The sequence below is a fragment of the Pundamilia nyererei genome, unplaced genomic scaffold (assembly GCF_000239375.1).
Source record: "Pundamilia nyererei isolate P.nyererei 1_Seehausen unplaced genomic scaffold, PunNye1.0 scaffold00110, whole genome shotgun sequence".
NCBI classification, from domain to species: domain Eukaryota; kingdom Metazoa; phylum Chordata; class Actinopteri; order Cichliformes; family Cichlidae; genus Pundamilia; species Pundamilia nyererei.
Genome location: NW_005187511.1, coordinates 140,554 through 162,134, shown reverse-complemented (window position 1 = coordinate 162,134; position 21,581 = coordinate 140,554). Strand labels below are relative to the sequence as shown.

Genomic DNA, 21,581 nt, shown 5'->3' with positions numbered 1-21,581 from the left:
TGTGATTGACATGCTCTAATCCAATGAATGCTCAGGGATATTTGGCGTAGCCCAATAGTTTACCACAGTTGTTAGATGGGCGGTACTTAAAGGTATCACTTCCGCTTATTTTCCCTAGTAACCCACATGGAAACAGATTTTCCTGTGTTTTGAGTTTAGGCGCCGATTGAGGCGGTATTTCGTGTTAGAGATTATATGTGTATTTAACGCATCTGGCAGACTTTACACTATACATTTTCACAAATAACGCAACTATGAAGATCGAGGAGGTAAAAAGCACAACAAAAACGCAGAGGATCGCTTCACACAGTCACGTCAAAGGACTGGGGCTAGACGAGGCCGGTAATGCTAAACAGACAGCATGTGGACTCGTGGGCCAGGAGGCTGCAAGAGAGGTAATATTCGTGTTTCACGTCATTTGCTTTCTTTTTTCTTTTGGGGGAATATTATGTAAGAAGGGAATATTTACGAGGACAATTGAGCGGTTTACAGGCACTACAGTACAAGCTAATCCTATTAGCATTGAGTGGGGTCGCTGTCGTTTGCGGGTCCGATTTGTGACAGAGAGACGCTGACTTATAAGAAGACGATATATACATCCCTATATTTTAACTTAATCTGGATTAAAAGTATGAATTGCGAATTTATAATAACTGTTTTCTAACGGAAAGCAGGGAGGTATCAGTTGTTGATGAATCTAGTTGAGAAAAAACGGATCTGCTGTTGGGTACAGGTACAATAAGGGCAACCAGATGAACTACATTTATTTAAAGCCATTTTAACATTCAAATGTGGTTTAATATATCCCTTTTCTTAAGTGGAAAATTAAATGATCCCGAACAGCAGTGAATTATGGGAGCTGATACAAATTTTAATGGCATGCAAATTTTAATTTTTCTTGTTGGTCATTGTCAATATTTTGTATTTATCTTTTTATTTGCTATTTATTCCCATTTTGTGCTGGTAATTAAAAAAAATATCATTACTAATAAAAGAAAAGTGGTGTAAAGTCTTTCAGGGTGTCACACTATATTTAAAAAATGTACACCCACAAAACTCATGTAACACACCAATTCAGTGATCAGTGGCTACTGACATTGGTAAGTAATATTTATTTGAATGTACAAACTGATATATTTGCAAGTTAGTGTGAGTTTTATTGAAAATTAAATATTGCAGGTTCATTGTTAGCCCAGCAAAGCTTTTCACAAACTAAATAGCAAAGTTATGGTAAAGACTAGAGCAGGGATGTCATACTCATTTTATGTTGTGGGCCACATACATCCATCTTTGATCTTAAGTGGGCTGGACCAGTGAAACTCTTTTCCATCAGTGTATAACTGCACATTTAATCTCTAAGATATCTTAACATAAGATAAAGACGTACAATTTAAACAGCAATTCTCAGTTTTTCTACATGATGTAGACATTTTACTGTAGTAAATAGTAAAAGAACTCTGTCAACATGATTCTTTAGTCTTAAACTGAAAGAAATAAATGTCTAAAATTGCTGAAAAGGTTCTGGTAGTTCCCTGTTCAGACTGGCCTGCAACTATGAAACAGCTTCTTCTTTTTTAAGTCGCAAAAATTATATTTAATTGGGAATCGCTGTGGGAAAAAGGAGCCTTTTTAGAAAATAGTGGAGGAAAAAAAACAGGAAATTTTCTGTCATTTAATTGCTTATCTGTTGCTTTGGTGTAATATGAATAGGGATGTCTTTAGCAGCAAGAGAAAGCTGTAAAACTTATGAAAATACAGTTAAAAAATAATAATTTATTCCACCTTGCACATTTTCCAAAGTCATCCAATGGGCTGGATTGGAGTCTTTGCTTGGTTTATTTTGGCCCCCAGGCCATATGTTTGACACCCGTAGACTAGAGCCTGATTCATTTATCAGCAGGGTAGGTTTATCAACAGTTAATAGCTGTTTGGTGGTCTGTTAGTATTGGCATTTATACTGCCTTAACAGTAAAAATAGGAAAAATATAAAGAGGAGACTAGAGAACGACGTATTGACACTGCATAGTTTGTCCATCAGAGGGCACTCTGCAACTTCCCTGTTATTTGGAACTCCACAGAAGCAACAACCAGAGCATTAATGAATTACTACAGTAACAAATGTTAGGGAAATCTGTTTGTTTTATATCTCTGACAGATAAAAAAAATCAGATATTAGAAAATTGACTTTTTAATTTCATTCTTAAAAATCCTACATTGACCCAGCCCACCTCCGATGTGTACTCTGCTACATGCGCTGCACCCAGTGCTGATGTTTTTGTAAAGAATGTAGGTAAAACATATTTATATAGCACATTTTTAGATGAAACGCTTTACCACAACAATCAACAAAGAACAATGCTGATATAAAAACACAACAATAATTGCCACTAGGAAAAAGCAAGTCTAAGCAAATAAGCTCCTTTAAAGTTTCGTTGGCGTCCATGGATTTTAAATGTAATTGTAGTAAATTCTCGATCCCTAATGCATGATTTCCTTTCATTTTCGGTCTTCAGAGTAGAACAATGAGGTTTTGGCCAGAAGATCTCAATCACCTGCATGCTGTATATGGAGGCAATCGTCTACTAATGAAAGCAGGCATTTGATCATGCAGAGCTCTGAAAATGATTGCAAAGATCTTAGTCTGAACTTATGGGGATCCAGGGTGAAGACGTCAAATAGGGTGTCACATCAGAACACTTGGAGGTAGCCTCGCAGCTGCTGGTTGGACTATTTGTAAGCGATCCAACAAATGACCTATTGAAGCCAATGTACAGTGAATTGCAGTAGTCCAGTCGTTTCCATTTCCGATTTGGACATAATTTTACTGAGGCGAGCATTATTTTGTAGATGATAAAAGTGGGATCACAGGACGGGAACGAGAACAATTAGCATTTCTTAAGTAATTGTGCAAGCTGTTATTTGCTATTCTGATACAAATATACAATGCATTATTATTTCTCTGACAGTTAATGTGAGTGGCTACAGAGGATTGCACAGATTATAACTACATTGACACAGCTTGTAGTGCTGCTACGATTCAGAATAACTTGCATAACTCGATTATAAAGAGCAAAAAATCCTTGGGGCAAATTGTTTTTGCTTCTATGCTTTGTTTAACCCACGGCTCTGTTGTTCTCAGTCATCACCCAAAAAAAATGCCAGCACCTCGCTCATATTTGTGACTAAAAATAGAGATGCAATAGAAAAAAACTAAGCCATTAAATCCACACAGCCCCCAGTTTTTAAACAAAAAGCTCATAACACAACAGCAGCACTTTCAATCACAATCACAAACCTGCAGCAAGCAGGGGTGAATCTAAAGGTGAGCATGGTGTATATTAGGCCATTTATTTCAAGGCTTTCGTAACAGTATTTTTCTGATTTTTAATAACATAAAATGGTTTATTAATAAAATCGTGTTTTCTAATAAAAACCGTATAAAAGTTTTTTCTTCAGGCCTAAAAAAATGTCCACGTGCCAGTAAAACTCTAAACCACTGACTTGGTGCTGTTAGGGTGGACACTTCATTATTAATAGCATCTATATGATCATAACATCTTGTTTACATCAGCGCTCAGGGCGACATTCAGAATGTCGATCTGCTCGCTTTTCTTCATTGCAGCAATGCCACACACCCTTAAAGGGATTACAGACAGACTCACTCACTGATACACTAGCACACTTAAACACACAGATGCACAAAAACACACATGAACACACAGCAGATCTACCTCATCCATGAGATATAACACCATCGGAACTCTTTTTGCCTTCTACTAATGAGAGAAAGCCCCCCTGTCCCCAAGAACACAGAGTAAAAGAGCTAATACCTTATTTTAGATTCATGTATATCTTATTTTATGACATTATTGTACTTTTTGACAGTTGTATGCTGTTAAACTTTTAAACACTCTACTAAATCGGATGTGAATTGCTAAATTCTTGTTCTACTCGGTGGGCTTTGAATTGAATTGTTTTTGTCAGCCACATTAAAGGAACTGACGTTTGTATCAGAGTGTGACTTTAGCCACAACAGATGCGTTGCCTCGTGTGCTTTACTTTCTCCAACAGGGTTGTATAACGCCTGTGTTCAGGAGTGGGGGTTTTGCTAGTTAGTTGTATTGCATTTAAGCCTTGCGCGTGTGCATAATAGTCTAATTTGTCTTATTCTCCAGGCTTGTGGTATTATCGTTGAGCTGATCCGCTCAAAAAAGATGGCAGGGAGGGCCATTTTACTGGCAGGGCCACCTGGAACAGGAAAGGTAAGTGTGCTGTGTTCAGCAATAAGGTTTAATTTAATATAGCAGATATCTCTGAAGCGTTTGTTAACCATGCCTCTTTATTTCTTCCTGCCTGCGCACCTTCAGACTGCCCTCGCCCTGGCTATGGCACAGGAGCTGGGAAACAAGGTACCATTCTGCCCCATGGTCGGCAGTGAGGTCTACTCATCTGAAATCAAGAAGACAGAAGTATTGATGGAGAATTTCAGGAGGGCGATTGGTGAGTGTTGGATAGATTTTTAACCCAGATTTTAGTTTTCTGTTCTCCAGGTTTACTCGATGGGTTGTGACCTGTTGGGCATTTAGTTTGTAGAAGTGAAAATGAGCTTACTATTACCAAAGGCTTAATTGGTAAGAAAATAAGAAACTGGCCTAATGGTTTAATTGGATTTAATATTGATATACACCTAAAGCATTTTGTCTTTTTAAAAATAATATTTTTTATGTGTGTCTTCTATTGTACTGGTGGGAAAAGATCAGGTCATACTAGCAGTGAGAAAGAAACTCTTGCACACACAGTTGTCATGAGCTGAAAGGTAACACTGTAAAGCAGATTTATAAAGGTGGTGAGAAGGAATAGCAGAAAGGGGATCTGAGACTGCTGATGCTACCTGTTGAGTGGGCGGCAAATGGAGCCAAGGTGGAGGGAGACGTGGTCATTAGCACATTCACTCCACCCCTTGAGCAGATTCTTCAGAGAGACCAGGTTTCATTTGAACGTTGTCATCACCTTGTCAATAACAGCACCCTGATGGACTGTCCCCGCCTTTAGAGCTGCTCTGTGCGCCACAGCACCGAGGATTAGACACCTGTGTGCTGCATGTAACAGGAACGAGAGCATGATCGTGTTACACTGAACAATGTCCAGTCATTTCACAGGACACATGTTTCTTTTCTGTAATAAAATCCGTTGCTCGGTGACCCAATGGATGCTGTGGCTTAGCTCATGTAGGAATATAAAGACCAGATTAGGTTGTGCATAAGTTTGTATGTGTGTAAATGTGTAACTGTAATGCTGCGCCATATTCAGGATTGCGCATCAAAGAAACAAAGGAGGTGTATGAAGGGGAGGTGACAGAGCTGACCCCATGCGAGACCGAGAATCCCATGGGCGGCTACGGCAAAACCATCAGCCACGTCATCATCGGTCTGAAGACTGCCAAAGGCACAAAGCAGCTCAAGGTCAGACTGAGAGTTTTAATCTTTCTTAGTTTGTGTTTGTAGTTTTCCTTCTGTTGGAAACTCAGTTATGTTGTGTGAACAAGCCATATAGTAATGCAAATAAGGACCAATGTTAAAGCACCAACAGTTACATATTATCAATATGTTAATGACTTCTGTTCAAATTTAGCTTTCAGTTGTTTTTATTTTCTAACTGTGATTTATAGTTTTAGTAAACAGGTTAATGCTGCCGAGGGAAATTAGATTTCAAGTATAGTCTGATGTAATAATGCTAATGGCAGGGTGCCGGTTTAGCTCAGTGCATGGCTGAGAGCTGCCGGCCCGGGCTTGAGTCCGATATCTTTCCCCTCTGCTTTCCTGTCCTTTCTTCACTGTGTCTGTCAATAAAGCTGAAAAAGGCCAAAAAAAACCCCATAATGCTGACAGCCAAAGCTAGGCCAGCGTTTTGCTTTAAAACATTTAAAGTTGTTGTGTTTCCTTAGCTGGATCCCAGTATTTACGAGAGTCTTCAGAAAGAGCGTGTGGAGGTGGGAGACGTCATCTACATTGAAGCTAACAGCGGAGCCGTGAAGGTAAACTATTTTACTTTTATGCTTTTATGTTACATTTGCAGCACATTTTGGTTGTTGGCAAAAGTGAGAAACTGATCATGGCTGATTGTTCATTTACCAGATTGTGTATAGTTTACAGATGAAAAATGTTTTTTCCAAAAAACATCTTAGTCGGGTCAAAGTTGAGGGTTTTTCCATCTTGCTTGTCCTCTTCAACCCTTCATGGTGGCATGCTTTCATCTCTCTCCACCCTGCTGCATTTGTGTTGTACTCTGGAATGAGCCTCTCATTCCTGCGGCTCTTCATGTTCCATTTATCTCTCCATCTCCCACAGTGCCTCTTTACCAACAGTGGGGCTTGCGGCCTGTGCTGAAAGGCTGCAGGAGCGGTTCTTTTAATCAGTGCAGGTGGGCCAGCAGCACAGGTCGGCTCTAGTCAGAGGGTAAAGGAGGAGGGCTGGGCGACACATTTGTTACTGTTGACAGCCACCTCATGACTTTCCTTCTGAACCTCTTTCATCCTTCAGCCACATGCCCTTGTTCCTGCAGTGGGCTGGCACTGAGTTCAGTCATACATCTGCTCTCCCTCCTGCAGTGTGGTACCTTTCCCTTCATTGTTGACTGCAACAATGTGAGACATTAATCTTTTCTATTACTGTACCTTTGCAGAGACAAGGCCGCTGTGACACCTTTGCAACAGAGTTTGACCTGGAGGCAGAGGAGTATGTTCCGCTGCCCAAAGGTGATGTCCACAAAAAGAAGGAGATTGTCCAAGATGTCACACTGCATGACCTGGATGTTGCAAATGCTCGCCCCCAGGTACATAACTGCAATAATAAAGTAGCATCGGTTTGGAATAAACACATCTGTATACATCCTAAAGTTGATTGTTTTTATATTGGCACTCTTTATAAACGGTTCATTGTTTCATCTCAGGGAGGCCAGGACATTCTCTCCATGATGGGACAACTGATGAAGCCCAAAAAGACAGAAATCACTGGTAGAGACGGTGTAACAGCTAACTCAGACTAAATCTCTCAAGTTGTCTTCAGTTCTTGACCCACTGCCAATTTCTCGCTGCAGATAAGTTGCGTGCTGAGATCAACAAGGTGGTGAACCGCTACATAGACCAAGGTATAGCTGAGCTCGTACCTGGTGTGCTGTTTGTGGATGAGGTGCACATGCTGGACATTGAATGCTTCACGTACCTCCATCGAGCACTGGAAAGCAGCATCGCCCCCATTGTCGTATTCGCTTCTAACAGGGGAAACTGTTTAATCAGGTGAGAAGTGCTTTATGGAGAGAAGCACATTTTGTTTTTGTTTATTTTTAAGGTAAAACAAAACAGTTTCAGGATTTAAGTAGTTTTTGTTGACCAGGGGGACAGAGGACATCAGTTCTCCACACGGCATTCCTCTGGACTTGCTGGACAGAGTCATGATCATTCGCACCATGTTGTACACACAACAGGAGATGAAGCAGGTAAGTCTGAAAACCAATTTCTGTGGATTATGTGATGTGCGACATCAAACTGTCTGTGCATGCGTCACTAACGAGGCTGTGGTCTGCAGATCATCAAGATTCGGGCTCAGACCGAAGGAATCAGCATCAGCGAGGAGGCTCTTACACACCTGGCAGAGATTGGCACCAAGACCACCCTCAGGTACGGCCAAACACTCTGGGTGTGGGTGTGTTATAATGAAATGCCTCAACTCAGTTACGGTTTGCTCAACAAAATCTAAAAGTTCATGTGTACTCTTTCTATTTTTGACGTACCATAATAAATTTGTTTAGCCATAACTGTTGCCAGATGTTCAAAAAAAAAAAAACTTTGTTCAAAGGGATTAGAATAGCTCAGCTACGTCACTGAGACCAACATGTATAAAGTTACAGATAAAAGACTGTATACTGTAGTAAAGCTCTTGTAGGATTTGCACCCATTAAACTATCTTCTGCTATAAACAGGTTTACTATAAATATGTGTGTGTGGGTGTACTGAGTCTTTCCTATTTCCTGTTTTGTCTCAGATACGCTGTACAGCTGCTGACGCCGGCAAGTCTGTTGGGCCGCGTTCAGGGAAAAGAAACGGTGGAGAGGGAGCAGGTAGAAGAGATCAATGAGCTGTTCTATGACGCCAAGTCTTCAGCAAAAATCCTCCAAGATCAGGATCACAAGTTTATGAAATAAAACTTGTGATCATTGTATTTGTCCATCTTAGTTTCACTCTAACGTTCATTGCATTTTATCATCTTTGCCCTTCACTGTAACTCACTCCGGTGTCCCTGCCTCTGCTTTCTGTAGTCGTTTTGTTCAGATGAATTTTTATTTGTTCCATTTGTCAATGGAAAGTTTTGAAATAAAAGAAAGGAAAAATTTTCTTAGTTTTGCCTCTTATTTTTGGATTTTAGTAGTAAAGTTTACTAGCATCTCACTGTAATAACAGACAGGCAAGAAGAGACAATTTGCATCATTTCAAGAGATTTTATTGCAAAGTAATTTCGTAATCGTTGCTGAATAAATCTGTCTTTCTGTTCATTATTATCATTATTATCATTAAGGTTTTTCTGAAGTGTACTGCATACACTACTTTATACTCCCACTCTGAAACTTCCGGTGTAACAAAAAGTCGTATCAGACAGATCAACAAATATGTTTTAAACACTGAAACTGAGTTCATCAGTTAGGCACCTTTCTTAAAATTCAAGGAACTATCAATATAAATCTAGTGTAAAATTTTGTCATGACGAAATACAGAAAAAATGGGCTTTAAACAAGATTTTCCTTGGGTTGAAGTAAGACAAGAAAACAACTGATCCAAACACATGAACATGGAGCAGGTGTGATTCAGCCACGGTCAGGTTTTCTCCTATTTCCTGATTGGCTGGCCTGAGCGAGTGTTGAACGCAGTCTCTGCTCCTGACCTCGCTCTGCTGAACACAGAGGGCGCAACTTTACCCATTTTCTCTGTGAAGAACAGGAAACAGCAGTAGGATATCTCACTGTAAATGCAGCAGTAAAGAGGATTATGTAAGACAAATATTTGCTCTGTAAGTACATTGTGTCCCGCTCCGTGTCAGAGGGAACACTGACAGGAATCTCCCATCATTACAACCCCTTTCATTTTTTTCTTCTTCTCTGTATATGGAATGGAAACTTGAGCATCATGAGAAACGCCCCTTGCATTTACTCATGGCTGCAGTGTGGTCTTAGTTTAACCAAATACAGAAAGCAGAATAGTTTCATTCGCTCTCATCTGCTGGTTTAGTGTCCTTACCGCACTCCTCCATTACTTCCATTGTCTTGCTCTTGGGAGGCCCGGCAGCACCCAGCTTGTTCTTTGTTTCAGTCAGGTCTTCTTCTCTCACTTCAGGACGCTGCATTTGCTCATCTTCCTGATTAGGCTGAAAGGCAGTAAAGGGAAAGTAAAACACATAGAGGTTACTGACAGTCCCCGTGTCTGCAACAATTATGCCCTGCTTTGAAAGCTCAAACACTGCTCTTACTTGAGACATGATTGTTGAGTAGCTGAAGATGGCCTGGAATAAATTCTCTTTCTTTCAGCGGGCTCTCTTTCTCCAACAGGCCGAACCCAACACGCACTCTCATATATATACACAACCTAACAGTGAGTCAGTCTCCAGTGGGTAATAACTCTGTTCCTAACACATAAAAAATGACGTAATGAGGGAACTGACTCCTCCTCTTGATCTCTCCCTCCTATTTTTCTCAGGGTCTGCTTCTTCCTTAGAAAATGAAACACTTCTACAACTTGTGGCATTACTTTTTGTCGAATAAATCGGAGGTGTAGGAATCTTGCAAGCGTGGTTGGGCAGCTGCTTTCTAACAGCGCTGACAATAAACAAACCATGCAAATTAAACTCAAAGTTTATAAGATGTGAATCAAGAGATAAGTACTTGATTTTCTTAAGAGGAGACTTAATTTTTCCTGCTGTAAAAGAATGTCACCCCACCCACACACACACCCACACACCCATCCATCCATCTTTGTGAAAAAATTGCTGGGCTGATGGGATAGGTTCATTTTCCATAATTACATCATTATTCAACCCCACGGAGACCCCAAATTCAGTGGAAATTAGTTTAGGGTCAAGAAAAGCAACTAAATGGCTGTCTTATCAGACAGGGAAACAATTACAAAGTAGCTGAGTTGACTTAAGCACTGAACTCAAACTTTTCTTTCTAAAAAAAGGAAAAAAATACTAGTGCAAATCAAGGCTCAAGAACGTAACTACTTCTCACAATATAAACAAAATATTTGGTCACGGTAGCAGAAGTCAAGCATTTCATTTCATTTTAGTAAACATGTTGTACTGCTTCTTAAATACAACTCTACTCCAATCAGTCAACACTGAGAGCGCCTGCCTTAGTTTGTGCACAACTGTTTCACCAAAACAGCTACAGAGGTAGGTGAGCAACACATAAACGTAGTATTTAAAACCAAACTTTTTTCCATTTAATTCCTGGAAAAACACCACAGATATAAATACAGTGTTCATGGTCATTGTGTAAAACAATAAAGAGTTTTATTAAAATACATCCACTTTTTTAAACCCACAACTAAATTCATTCTTTTTTTTTTTATATAAAACTCACAGATTCACACACGCTCATGACACATGTGAGGTCCTTAGAAAGAAAAGGTTGTTCCCCGGCTCAGTTTGTAGTGGAAACGCATGACTTCTTTGAGTCAGGTGTAACAGTTTTACGTCTAATTTAAGTGCGCTTCTTTCTGAATCGAGGCAGCAGCTGGGTGCTCACAAACTGAACAAGCTTAGTCTCTGTGAGAAGAACAGCTACAACCACACCAAGCAGACATATTGCCCCCACGCCGATATGGACGAGCCTCAGAAGCAAGTGGCTGTCGCAGCAGAAAAAAGCCTGGAGACAAGAAAACAGATGCTCCAGTTAGGATCACAGACTTCTACAGAATAAAAATAATAATAAGTACGTTTACTAAAAGCGCAGCTCAAAAGTTCCTGTTTTGAGAAAAAACAAACCTCAGAAACTGCTGTGACAACTCCACTGACGCCCAACGCCAGCAGTATGAGAGGGGAGGGCAACAGGCCTCGCAGAGGTTCCCACCGACTCAACTGGAAGTACCGGTGTATGTAAAGCAGGCTGTGTAAGATACGGAGGCCCATATTGAGGCAGTTTGCCAGTATGAAGCCAACACTGCCAGCCCAACTTGTCAGTACGTATGACAGGAAGAGGAAGGAGACAGACAGGGCTAGCATGATGAAGTTGTACCTGAGGACATAAACTCAGTGTTAAATGACAGTTTACACGCTATAAAATAACTGTGTGTCTATGTACATATATATGTGTGTGTGTGTTTCTGCATTCTCACTTGTCAACCTCTTCTTGGCTCATGACAGCAAAAACAAAACACTCTGTTACACCATTCACAGCAAGCAGGAGGACATAGCAGCTGTAGCATTGCAGCAAACTGGGCCCTAAAAAATAAAGAAACACATTTTACAAATTCCCAGCAAAGCAAAATGTCATATACTGGTGTCTCCTGTCACCGGATTCTAGCTCACATACCTGACCCACTACTAAGGAGAGAGCCACCATAAATATCCAGAGCCAGGTGAGAGTATGCATAACCAAACACTGTGATAATCAGACCAATCACCAGCACCAGTTTCAGCAGGCACTCCAGGACCTCTGCGACAATGGCAACTTCGTCCTATAACAAAAACCAGCAAAAAGAGGTCAAATCAACAATTCCAGCATAGCCGCTCACAAACATTTGTTTGAGATAACGTCCACAGTTCAGACCTGTTTCTGACTTTTGACATTGCGCCCTCTCTCCAGCACTTTGGCAAAGAATATGTAGAAGCTTTCTTCAATTGGCAAGAAGATGAAGCGCGCCACCATGGAGCCCAGATTATTGACGATATCATAAACACCCTGATCTCCAAAGCTGAGGACGTTCAAAAAGGTCATGACGTATCGCTCACCCTCGGTCAGGATCTGCTTCAGGAAGGATTGCTTGAAGAAGCTCCAAGTGAGCCGCGCTAGATTCCTGTCGACTAACGGCTTTAAACACAGAAAAAGGTTAAGAATGTCCGCCGTGAATGGTAACCAAAATATAATTAATAATCACAAATAATCAGATTTTTACAACATTTTCTGCTTGACTGTCTCTAATTTACCTAAAACATTATAGCACAAAGCTTGGATATAAATTTTTAGCTTTATATGCTAAATGCTTTTCTAGATTTTTTAATGGCCTATCCACCCACTTTCAGGCCGTTGTTTCCCTGAGGCATCTGAGGCAGTGTAACCCAAACCTAACCTTAACGCCAGAACTTCCACAGGCAAGCAGGGATCAGATAATCATCATGCTGACTGCTGCAACGAAGGCTGCTGTCTATGATATTGTAATATACATGAAAATGATACATTGTTGCATTTATTTTAAACCTAATCTGAATGATTTGATTCCTTCAGGGCAGAGTGCATGCCTTAAAAGTGGGTCTCAAAAATGAAAACTTTGCACAAAATAGAGTTTTCTTCTATTCAGGTTAGACTGTCTGCTATTGTTTTTGTGGTACAACTTGTCATATTTGCTCTACCAGCATGAAAGTTGAATGGTAATGCCATTTTCTTAATTTTTGCGACTAGGAATTTCATAAATCAGATAGATCGATAGATAGATCGATCGATAGATCGATAGATCGAGAGAGAGAGAGAATGATTTGATCTTCAGTGCGAATATTTCACAGCAATCATCACATACATCCAAACTTTGTACCATAAATTTAGCATGCAAATTTGGAGATGGTCGAGCAGAAGGCACACAGTGATTTCAGATGCAATGACTCAGTGTGACTTTGATGGGATCAGTGATGAGTAATGCATAATGACGTGCAAGGTCAAGTACCTCTCCATACTGTCTGCGGGGCAGCAAATCTCTAACACGGCGCAGTGGGAAACTATTCCTCGCTGCCTCTTTGGAACCCAGGAAATGAATGAAGTAAACAGCATAGCATAGCACCAGGATCCCTGTGTACACCAACTAGAAAAAGTGAACACAGCACAAAGTCGTGAAAAGTTCAAACAAATATCTGCAGAAATAAAGCAGCTGATACTTCAGCTGATTTCTTACATGAGCAGCAGAAAAGATGTAAAGGCCCCATTCACGGGAAAACACCACCAGCACCACAGTTATGCTGCACTTTGCGATCATTGCCAAGCTTTCAGCCACCACTTTCAATCGGATAAACATGTGAGCTTGAGCCAAGACCCACAAGGGTTCTGCCAGGAGCTCCTGCACCCCAGATAAGGCAAACAGCACCACAGCAGGACTGTAGTAAGGGACAGTGTGAGCATCTGGGACCTCTAGGAGCCAAAGCCACACATATGACAGAAGTACTGCCCATAACACACCAAGGGGTACCCTGAAAAATTAGAAATAACATGTGAGCATCAAAAACTGAAAATCAGAATGCCTATTTTATCATCTAATCAACTCACGTCATCCATAGGAGATTGATAACTGGTCTCCAGCTGTGGTTTTTGCCTGATTGCCCGCTCAGACAGGCCCTCCGGAAAGCCTCTCTAGACAGAAACACTAATGTGGAATACAGCAGTGTAAGCCTGCATAATAAAGACACACGTAAGGACACGTGTTACAGCGGCTGGAGCCCGAAAACCATTGTGTTGTTTTCCTGCAAACTTTACCTGACATTGACCACCCCAATCAGCTCTTTGGACACAAACCGCAGCGTAAAGGCATTCAGAAGAAAGGTGAGCACACGAAACATTACCTGAGGACATAAAACCGGACAAATAAATGAATAAATAAATAAAAAAAAATGCTGTAAATGCTCAACACACATCAACTACCGTGTTTGTTTACCTGTAGCAACACATTATAGGACGCTAGAGTGGACACACTCTGCAGTATGTCCTGAGAGCTCATTTTGATCTTCCTTTGGCTCTGTGAAAACTGTAGTCAGGTGTGGAGCATACCAGGTGTCCGCTGCTTTCTACGAAGAAGAATCATAATGCTGCCATAGTGTGGGAACTCTTATCTCGACCGCATTACAAACCGGCGGCACCAGACATTATTCCAGTAGAGCAACTATGAGCTGTCAGTTGTGCCCGGCAGTTAAAGCTGTGGATCGTACACCAATACTTCCGTAGACATTTTACGCAAGCGCATTACGTAGTGACGTCACGCAACGTTGCTTTCACCCTAGTGCCACTAGATAGCGTCATAATGCTTAGGAAAAATCTATAGATGAAATCAAAAATTAATGCTCGGGAATTTATTATGTACTACAGGTCCACGTGGACCACGTGTTTCTGGAAAATGCATTACTGGTTAATATCTCCAAATTCGACTTTCTGACTCAAACCTTGGTTGTTGATGTTTTAGTGGCAGAAACAAGCATCCATAGGGTCTCAATATATTCGCTATATAAACACATATATGCATTTCTGATTAAAAATAATAATAATAATAATAAGTTACGGGAAAATGTGTCTAATATTTCCTGTCCAAATAAAAAGATTTATTAACAAATAGAAAAAAAAAAATTTTGTCGACTGATACTGATTCTTGTTTTGGTTTGTTTATGAATCAAATTTAATCAAAGGATAATGGGTTGTTGATCAGATCCAAAACGCTTTTAAGTGAAAAGCCTTCAAAATTTTAATTTGATTTATATAAAGATTATATTGCTTTAGATCGCCTCCAGTCCAGCTCCTGAAAGTCAATTTGTTTAAAACCTTTTCTATTACGTGCACTTCAAAATCACACAAAAGGAGCACAGACTTGGGAGTTTATGTATTTTTTTTATTATATGGGAAATATGGAGACAGTAAAAAAAAAAATACATCCTTTGCAAACCAATATACATGTTAACAACAATATACATAAATATTATATACAGCATTTAAGTGGCTCACCAATTAGTCATTTCACTACTCTTTTTGTACCCATGGCTGCACTCATTGCACCTCCATCCACAAAACAGAACTTTTCTGTACAGCTGAAAACAGCTGGAGCATTAAAGTTTGATCATTACATGGCACTGTTCAGTCAACTTTACAACCACAAGTTCTTCTTAGTCAAAGGCAAGAAGTTGGATGTTTGAAATTATGACATTCATATTTAAGCCACAATGCTAAGATTGATGGATTTTTCTTGGTCTCAAATCTCTAAACATGCAGTCACCTCATTCACAAATACGACCTATATCTGAAGCATGAAGTAAAATTAGTTCCTGTAGCCTTTTTCCTCCATTTCATATTTTCTATCCCCAGTGGAGATGATTTTCAACATGAAAGGGAAACATGATGGCAGCAGATGGTAGCAATGACGTCAAGTGGAATGTAAGGATTTTTCAGACTCCCACTCCCACAGTATATTATTACTCACACAGGTCTTCATAACCTATACAAATAATAAGCATGCACATAAATGAAAGATCCACATATATATATATACAGTACACGGGCCGTTTGTTGTTTGATCGTACCCAAGAATAGTTTGTGCTTAAAATAAGGTGAAACAAATACTGATTGTGAAACAGCTTGCTCATCTGCAAGCAGGCAAACTGTTCCATAAACATGAGGAGAGTAGCATGAGTCTGACATGGATGACATCATTTTTCTAAAAGATGCTCCATCTTGGGGTTCATGAATGAAAACCCAGCAAATGCCGACTGGTCCATGGAATCTATGAAGTTCTTATCACTGTAGGAAAGACGAGCCTTCTCGCTGAGGAACTCCCGGTCAAAGTTGCTGCAGTCATTCGGCGCTTTCTGGAAGTTTCCACAAACAAATCTCAGCAAAATGTAATCATAGCACAAGAGCTACAATTTTTAAATCCTCAGTGACGTGTGTGACGTACCACTTTGGGTTTGAAGGGGGGCTCAACCTCTCTCATTTCCAACGCCTGCCAGTTAATGCTCTTGAAAAAGGGGTGTAACCGGATATTACCCACAATTCCTATCCTGCGAGTTGGGTCTCTCTCAAACAACTGCAGGGAAGGAAGGTCAGAAAGGTTGCATAAGGAATATGATCATGTGTCAAACACAAAGGATTTTCAGTTAAATGGACTGCTTATGTTCTCAGACCGTACCAGCCAGGGACTGAACTTGGTGCTTAATGTTCCCTCCACTCAAGTGTATCAACAAGCTAATTTTTTTACCGTCATTTCCTACTCCACAGACAATCTAAGTTATTCAGGTCAGGACTCTGCGAGGTCTTACAACTGGCAGAGTAACTGCAGGTGGAGTAGACCATATTAACAATGGATATGTTGCACTAAGTGTGACAATTAGAACTTGTCCAAATACTTTTTGTTAATATTTGGAGGGCTTTTGGATGCTCCCTCAAAAGAAAGGCTGATTTCATTTCACTAAACCTCAAGCAAAGCTTTAGCTCAGGCAGGCCCACAAAGGCAAGTCTTGGAACAATCCCAGCAGACTAGCTGATCCCAGTATTAGTCCACACCAGCAGAGGACTAAGCTCAGTTACCCTAAAACCCTTTCAAATGGTTATTTCATATAGGATATGAAATGTAAGCTGCTTTTTCTTGCCCACTGTTTCTGTGCATCTGCAAGCTGCTTCTTTTCATGTTTCTGACTTGTTCAATGTCCAGTCTGTTGCCAGTGACACAAATACTAGTTTACCTAATACTTTGTGAAATAAACACATGAAACTCACTTGGATGAGTGATAAAACATTACTCCCACTGAAAACGCTACGTCCAGATGAACAAAGTCAACTTTTTGGGACTCATGGACATTTCGTGTCTGAACGCTTTTTGGGGTTATTATATTTAGTATTCAAGATATGATACAAACCCGCTCAAGCAGATCTTTCGACTCCTTGCTGATCCATCGGGGATAATGGGGAGTATCCATGCGAATGGACTCAAACAGCTCATCCTCATCATCTCCATGAAAAGGTGACTGACCAATCAGCATCTCATACAGCAACACCCCAAATGACCACCAGTCAACTGAGAATGAGTATTTCTGTCCCAGCAGAATCTAAAGTTAAACAAAAAATTATAAATAACAATTAAACCAGACAGACGTTTAAAAGTTTTGTTTTTAAATGCAGATTTGATTATTTCAGCACAAGAGCGAATTTTGGAAGAAGACTGCACCTCTGGAGCGATGTAATCAGGAGTGCCGCAAAAAGTTGTGGCGCGATTGTCGCCAAATACATTCTCCTTGCACATGCCAAAGTCAGCAATCTTTATATGCCCATCGCAGTCCAGCATCACATTGTCTAACTTAAGATCCCTGAAAATGAATAAAAAGTAGAACCAAGTTAGGATATAAACATGAGTTATTGTGATGATAACGTTTTAGAAAACTATTTTGTGTTTGTTAGAACAGAATTTACCACACAAATAACAACTTACAATAAAAGGTTAAATAAACTTTTAAGGGGATTAATGTTTGATTACAGATGCATTTGCACTTTGAACTGTGAGATTTTTTACACACTACTATTCGCTACACAAAGCAGCAGTTTTGTAAAATGCAGTAATTATATGAGTTTCTTTGAGGATATTGAATTTTTACTATACTTATAGGTGATTTCACTATAATTAAAAAAAAACAAAATTATGCAGAGATATGAAAGGTCTTTGAGATATGCAGTCCAATTGAGTGGTCTACTGTTTCTATGTTCATTTACTAGACATTTTGTAACAGTTATCTTAGTTTTGTGTTGTCCTGAAATGTCAGGAGTCTGGTTTTCTCAGTGTAACAAATAAACACATTTACATTTTCCTCTTCCCAAAATCTTTTAAAAAAATTTTAAATCACATTTTTGTACTGCATCCAAGTCCACAGTTTTCATAACAGCCCTTGCTCAATGCATGCCACACAATAATAATTAAACTTTCAGGGGGAAAAAGTGTCAAAAATGCGTGGGATTACCTAACTAAACAAGATTGGAGACTTTGCAAATTCATTTTCTCATTACACTTGCAACTGAAATCATTGGCGCATTAAAAAACAACAACAAAATAATGTAAAGAAAACAGATTTTTAAGTGTATTTTATATTCATGTGAAATTCCTATTCTGTGCTCTGACCTGTAGATGATGCCTTTGGAATGTAAAAACTGAAGACCACAAATGATCTCGGCAGAGTAGAACCTGGCAAGACAAAGGAGTCAGAGACAGAAATATCAGACACTCATCTCTGATGGAAAGCTACAGGCCTGTGCGGAGCTATCTCAGTACATAGATGGAGGCTTAACACTGGTGTAACTGCAGACTCATTTCAGTGTACACCTGAATTATTGAAGAGGACATTTGTATGGAGTAGGAGACAGGTGAATAACACTCTCATAATGTGAAACCCAAGAGCTGCTGCGAGCCGAATGATTAGCCTATCGCTGACCTGCTTCTCTTGTCATCTGTGTCGAGTGAAACAACCAGGTCCGGAGAGCACACAAAGCCATCTCTCCAGCCCAGTTCCTGCACAGTGACACTAAATGACCTGCTGAACAGGACTGAATAGACTGTCAATATCTCTCACTTAACATCATTAGAAATGCAGTCCTCATAGAATAGGAGTCAGACAGTACAGGCATATGTACAAGAACGTCTCAACCTGGATCACGAAGAACAAAACAAAAACACACAGTTGTAAGAGGACACCTCGATATGCATGCAAGCTGAAGGAAAGTTGAAATGGTGCATGAAACTAGTCTTTGTCAGGTTAGCAGCAGCCTTTGTGGTGGCAACGAGCTTAACTGAGACTCTGCAGTTCAGTCACTGCCAAAGGAAAAATGTTGCATAACCAGATCCAGCACATGCCTTATATTCTGTGACAGCCTGTGCAGCAATATACAACACGACAGTTTAGACACATTAATCTTGTGTGTCATCAAGTTTACAGAAACTATTCTATTATAAATAAGTCACCAGAAGATTATGTATATTGCAGGTACTAGACGACTTCCTGACTGGCATGGCAGTGGAAGTGCAGGTTGATGGAAGAATACTGCTTTGTCTTTTTCACAACAATAATGAGCATTCCTACAGAAATAAGAGGAAATGCCACTGGAGGAACAGATAGATAAGAAAATGAAAGGAGGGGATCAAAGCCATATCTCACCTCTAACAGTGCAGGAAATTATGTTAATGGAATGAGATTGACAAGGAAATGAGCCTAATGAGTGTGCAGTTACGTTTTACAGAGACATAGCAACAGGGTATATTTCAGATCCTTTGATTACCATCAACCGCTTTCAGACAGTTCGGGTGAACAGGAATAAATCCAAGCGTAATAAATAAAGATGTGGATGATTTGCCACTTTTATTAACAACAGATGGTGCCACCCTTGTCACATTACTGTGAAGGAACGCTTCTGCAGCCCACATATTTAACATGGGGCTACTTCCACACTATATACCCACAGACTTTTCACATGCCAGATTGGCTGTTGTTTACATCGCGCTCTCCAGCAAACTGGCAACTCCGTGTGACATCATCCACACTTGCATTGAGACTACGGACTATGCATCCCAGTGATTTCTTGTAGTCCTGTGTTGTGTTAGGCTTGTGGGATTTTACAACTCGCCAGTATTAGAGCTGTTACAAAATAATTTCCCTGCAGAGAATATTAAAGTTCTTTTTTTTATTCCTTCCTTCTTCTTTTTTTTACCCTTTTAATTTTTTTTAATTGCTTCTTTTCCAGGCTTCTTTTTTTTTTTTTTAAGTTTAAACAACCAACCTGCTCCAGCATGACTATAACAGGCAATGTTATAGTCATGGTGGAGCTATGCTGTTTGTCAGCAAGATAGGCAAAACTACCAAAGTTAACTTACATAAAGTGCACTGCATAAAAAAGCAACAGCTCATAGCATGAGCTTGCTGCTCTTACTGATATTACCATTCAGTCTTCAAAAACAATGCATGGTTAACACCACAGACTGTAAGCATACATTTAAATTAAAGCAAATTTGTTTAATTAATTTACTGCTTTGCTGGAATTGACTTAAATTCGGTCTTATGAACCACAGAATTTCTGCTGTCTTGTTGAGGCATGTTTGTTTTAAGCATTAACATAAAAAAAGATGCAAACACGTAAAGGAATGAATAGTAGGGAAATAAAATAGCCCACTCTCTCTCTCACTCACTGAGGATAAATTACCCAGAGTGAATACAGTCACTGAGTGAGGAGAATTCTAGAGGATGCCAACAAAGGATCAGGTGTCAGTGTTTGCAAAGTACAAAATTACTCCTGTCATCTCAAAGGTACTGGACACAGCCGCTGATTTAACTACAGGAGATGTAAGATCAGTGACTAAGCACAACAGTTAGAAAGCAGAACATGAAGCATTTCAGTGGTTTATAAGAAAAAAATCCAGCGAATGCATTCAGTCTTAAAACCCGACTGTACACTCTTTGTATTTTTCTGCTACATACAGCCAAATTCTGTCAAAAATCTTCAGCCAAAACATTACTTTTCAAAAGATTTCTGCACTCAGTGAATTAAATTTATAACTGACTAAAAAGCAAGAATTTCATCGGTTCTAAACACCACATAACATGATCATTACTCTCATATTAATCTCTCTGAATCCTTAGCACTTGCTAAGAAATGTCAGCAGGTTTGTAAAAGTGTAATTTAATTTAAAAAAGTAAAAGTTTAGTTGGCAGTCAAGGTGCCACCAGATTTTGGATTCATAACGCTTTATTTCACCAGCTTGCGATTGTTTTTCTCTGGAGAGATTCCCATAGTGTGATGAGAAGTGGGTGTAGTAACTGATATCTCCCCATACACAAACATTAAGAGCTGTTCACTCCTTACAAGGCCTGTCTTCTAAAGAACAGGAGCTAATAGATGCCAGCATTGCCCCAGTCCTTCAGACTTTATACATCATATAAAAGAAAACAAGATGCAGGCTAAAAAAGTGACAAAGAGACAATAAACATATGCTGATCTTTACAAGTATCTTCTGTAAATGTGAGTCTCTGGGCAGCTAGACAAGCATGTGAACACTGAGTAAGGATGGCAGGGATTGTGTTTCCACTGAGTAACGTACAGTATGTCATGATGGCTGTGTGACAGGTGGAACTCACGTGGCTCTGTAGAGCTCAAAGCGCCCTTTTTCCTGAATGTGAAACATCAAGTCACCTCCATTCAGATACTCCATCACAAAGAACAGATGCTCCTAGAGAAACATTTCATTTTTTACTATTAAAGGCACAACGATGTAATGTAATGTAACTACTGATGCAGAATAAAATACAGTCATTAATGACATGGAGGGGAAGTACCTTGGTCTGAAAGGTGGAGTAAAGGTGTGTGAGGAAGGGGTTTTCCCAGGCTAAAGCCAAGACTCTTTTCTCTACCATCGTGCACTCCACATCATCATCCATAAGCACTACATCTTTCTTCAGAGCTTTCACAGCAAAATACTCTCCACGCCCTTTCAGCTCTGCCAGCAGGACCTACAAAGAGAAGAGAAGAGAAGAGAAGAGAAGAGAAGAGAAGAGAAGAGAAGAGAAGAGAAGAGAAGAGAAGAGAAGAGAAGAGAAGAGAAGAGAAGA

General features: G+C 39.9%; 4 protein-coding genes across 4 annotated transcripts in view; 1 reads left to right on the top strand and 3 right to left on the bottom strand.

Moving 5' to 3' along the window:
* The first annotated feature begins 85 nt into the window (after positions 1–85).
* Positions 86–8,216, top strand: ruvbl1 (RuvB-like AAA ATPase 1). The gene is made up of 11 exons (XM_005741351.2): positions 86–395; positions 4,176–4,262; positions 4,368–4,500; positions 5,311–5,462; positions 5,945–6,034; positions 6,682–6,831; positions 6,949–7,012; positions 7,096–7,294; positions 7,392–7,494; positions 7,584–7,675; positions 8,040–8,216. Exons 1-11 carry the CDS (start codon positions 255–257, stop codon positions 8,197–8,199), a joined length of 1,371 nt encoding a protein of 456 aa, XP_005741408.1. The 5' UTR covers positions 86–254; the 3' UTR covers positions 8,200–8,216.
* Positions 8,217–8,478: 262 nt separating this feature from the next.
* mustn1a (musculoskeletal, embryonic nuclear protein 1a) lies at positions 8,479–9,693 on the bottom strand. The gene is made up of 3 exons (XM_005741350.2): positions 9,516–9,693; positions 9,287–9,413; positions 8,479–8,976 (listed from the first exon to the last, which is right to left on the bottom strand). Exons 1-3 carry the CDS (start codon positions 9,522–9,524, stop codon positions 8,879–8,881), a joined length of 234 nt encoding a protein of 77 aa, XP_005741407.1. The 5' UTR covers positions 9,525–9,693; the 3' UTR covers positions 8,479–8,878.
* Positions 9,694–10,463: 770 nt separating this feature from the next.
* rft1 (RFT1 homolog) lies at positions 10,464–14,191 on the bottom strand. The gene is made up of 10 exons (XM_005741349.1): positions 13,901–14,191; positions 13,723–13,808; positions 13,516–13,638; positions 13,148–13,439; positions 12,923–13,057; positions 11,815–12,075; positions 11,578–11,722; positions 11,381–11,486; positions 11,031–11,280; positions 10,464–10,911 (listed from the first exon to the last, which is right to left on the bottom strand). Exons 1-10 carry the CDS (start codon positions 13,961–13,963, stop codon positions 10,747–10,749), a joined length of 1,626 nt encoding a protein of 541 aa, XP_005741406.1. The 5' UTR covers positions 13,964–14,191; the 3' UTR covers positions 10,464–10,746.
* Positions 14,192–14,833: 642 nt separating this feature from the next.
* The window catches only part of prkcda (protein kinase C, delta a), a 15,395-nt gene continuing 8,647 nt past the window's right edge, over positions 14,834–21,581 (bottom strand). The window contains exons 12-18 of the mRNA XM_005741348.1: positions 21,309–21,482; positions 21,111–21,202; positions 18,110–18,172; positions 17,168–17,306; positions 16,860–17,048; positions 15,902–16,030; positions 14,834–15,812 (exon numbers count right to left, since the gene is read on the bottom strand). Of these exons, the coding sequence (XP_005741405.1) occupies positions 15,654–15,812; positions 15,902–16,030; positions 16,860–17,048; positions 17,168–17,306; positions 18,110–18,172; positions 21,111–21,202; positions 21,309–21,482 (945 nt within the window). The 3' untranslated portion in view covers positions 14,834–15,653. The remainder of the gene's footprint in view (positions 15,813–15,901; positions 16,031–16,859; positions 17,049–17,167; positions 17,307–18,109; positions 18,173–21,110; positions 21,203–21,308; positions 21,483–21,581) is intronic.

Excerpts from the sequence above, each read along its gene's own strand:
- ruvbl1 (XM_005741351.2), top strand. The coding sequence starts at position 255 with ATGAAGATCGAGGAGGTAAAAAGCACAACAAAAACGCAGAGGATCGCT. Across the intron at positions 4,263-4,367 it reads GGCCACCTGGAACAGGAAAG|ACTGCCCTCGCCCTGGCTAT; the intron begins GTAAGTGTGCTG and ends GCGCACCTTCAG. Across the intron at positions 7,676-8,039 it reads GGCACCAAGACCACCCTCAG|ATACGCTGTACAGCTGCTGA; the intron begins GTACGGCCAAAC and ends GTTTTGTCTCAG.
- mustn1a (XM_005741350.2), bottom strand. Across the intron at positions 8,977-9,286 it reads GGAAGTAATGGAGGAGTGCG|AGAAAATGGGTAAAGTTGCG; the intron begins GTAAGGACACTA and ends TGTTCTTCACAG.
- rft1 (XM_005741349.1), bottom strand. The coding sequence starts at position 13,963 with ATGAGCTCTCAGGACATACTGCAGAGTGTGTCCACTCTAGCGTCCTAT. Across the intron at positions 13,440-13,515 it reads ATCAATCTCCTATGGATGAC|GGTACCCCTTGGTGTGTTAT; the intron begins GTGAGTTGATTA and ends CTAATTTTTCAG. Across the intron at positions 10,912-11,030 it reads TTGTCACAGCAGTTTCTGAG|GCTTTTTTCTGCTGCGACAG; the intron begins GTTTGTTTTTTC and ends TCTTGTCTCCAG.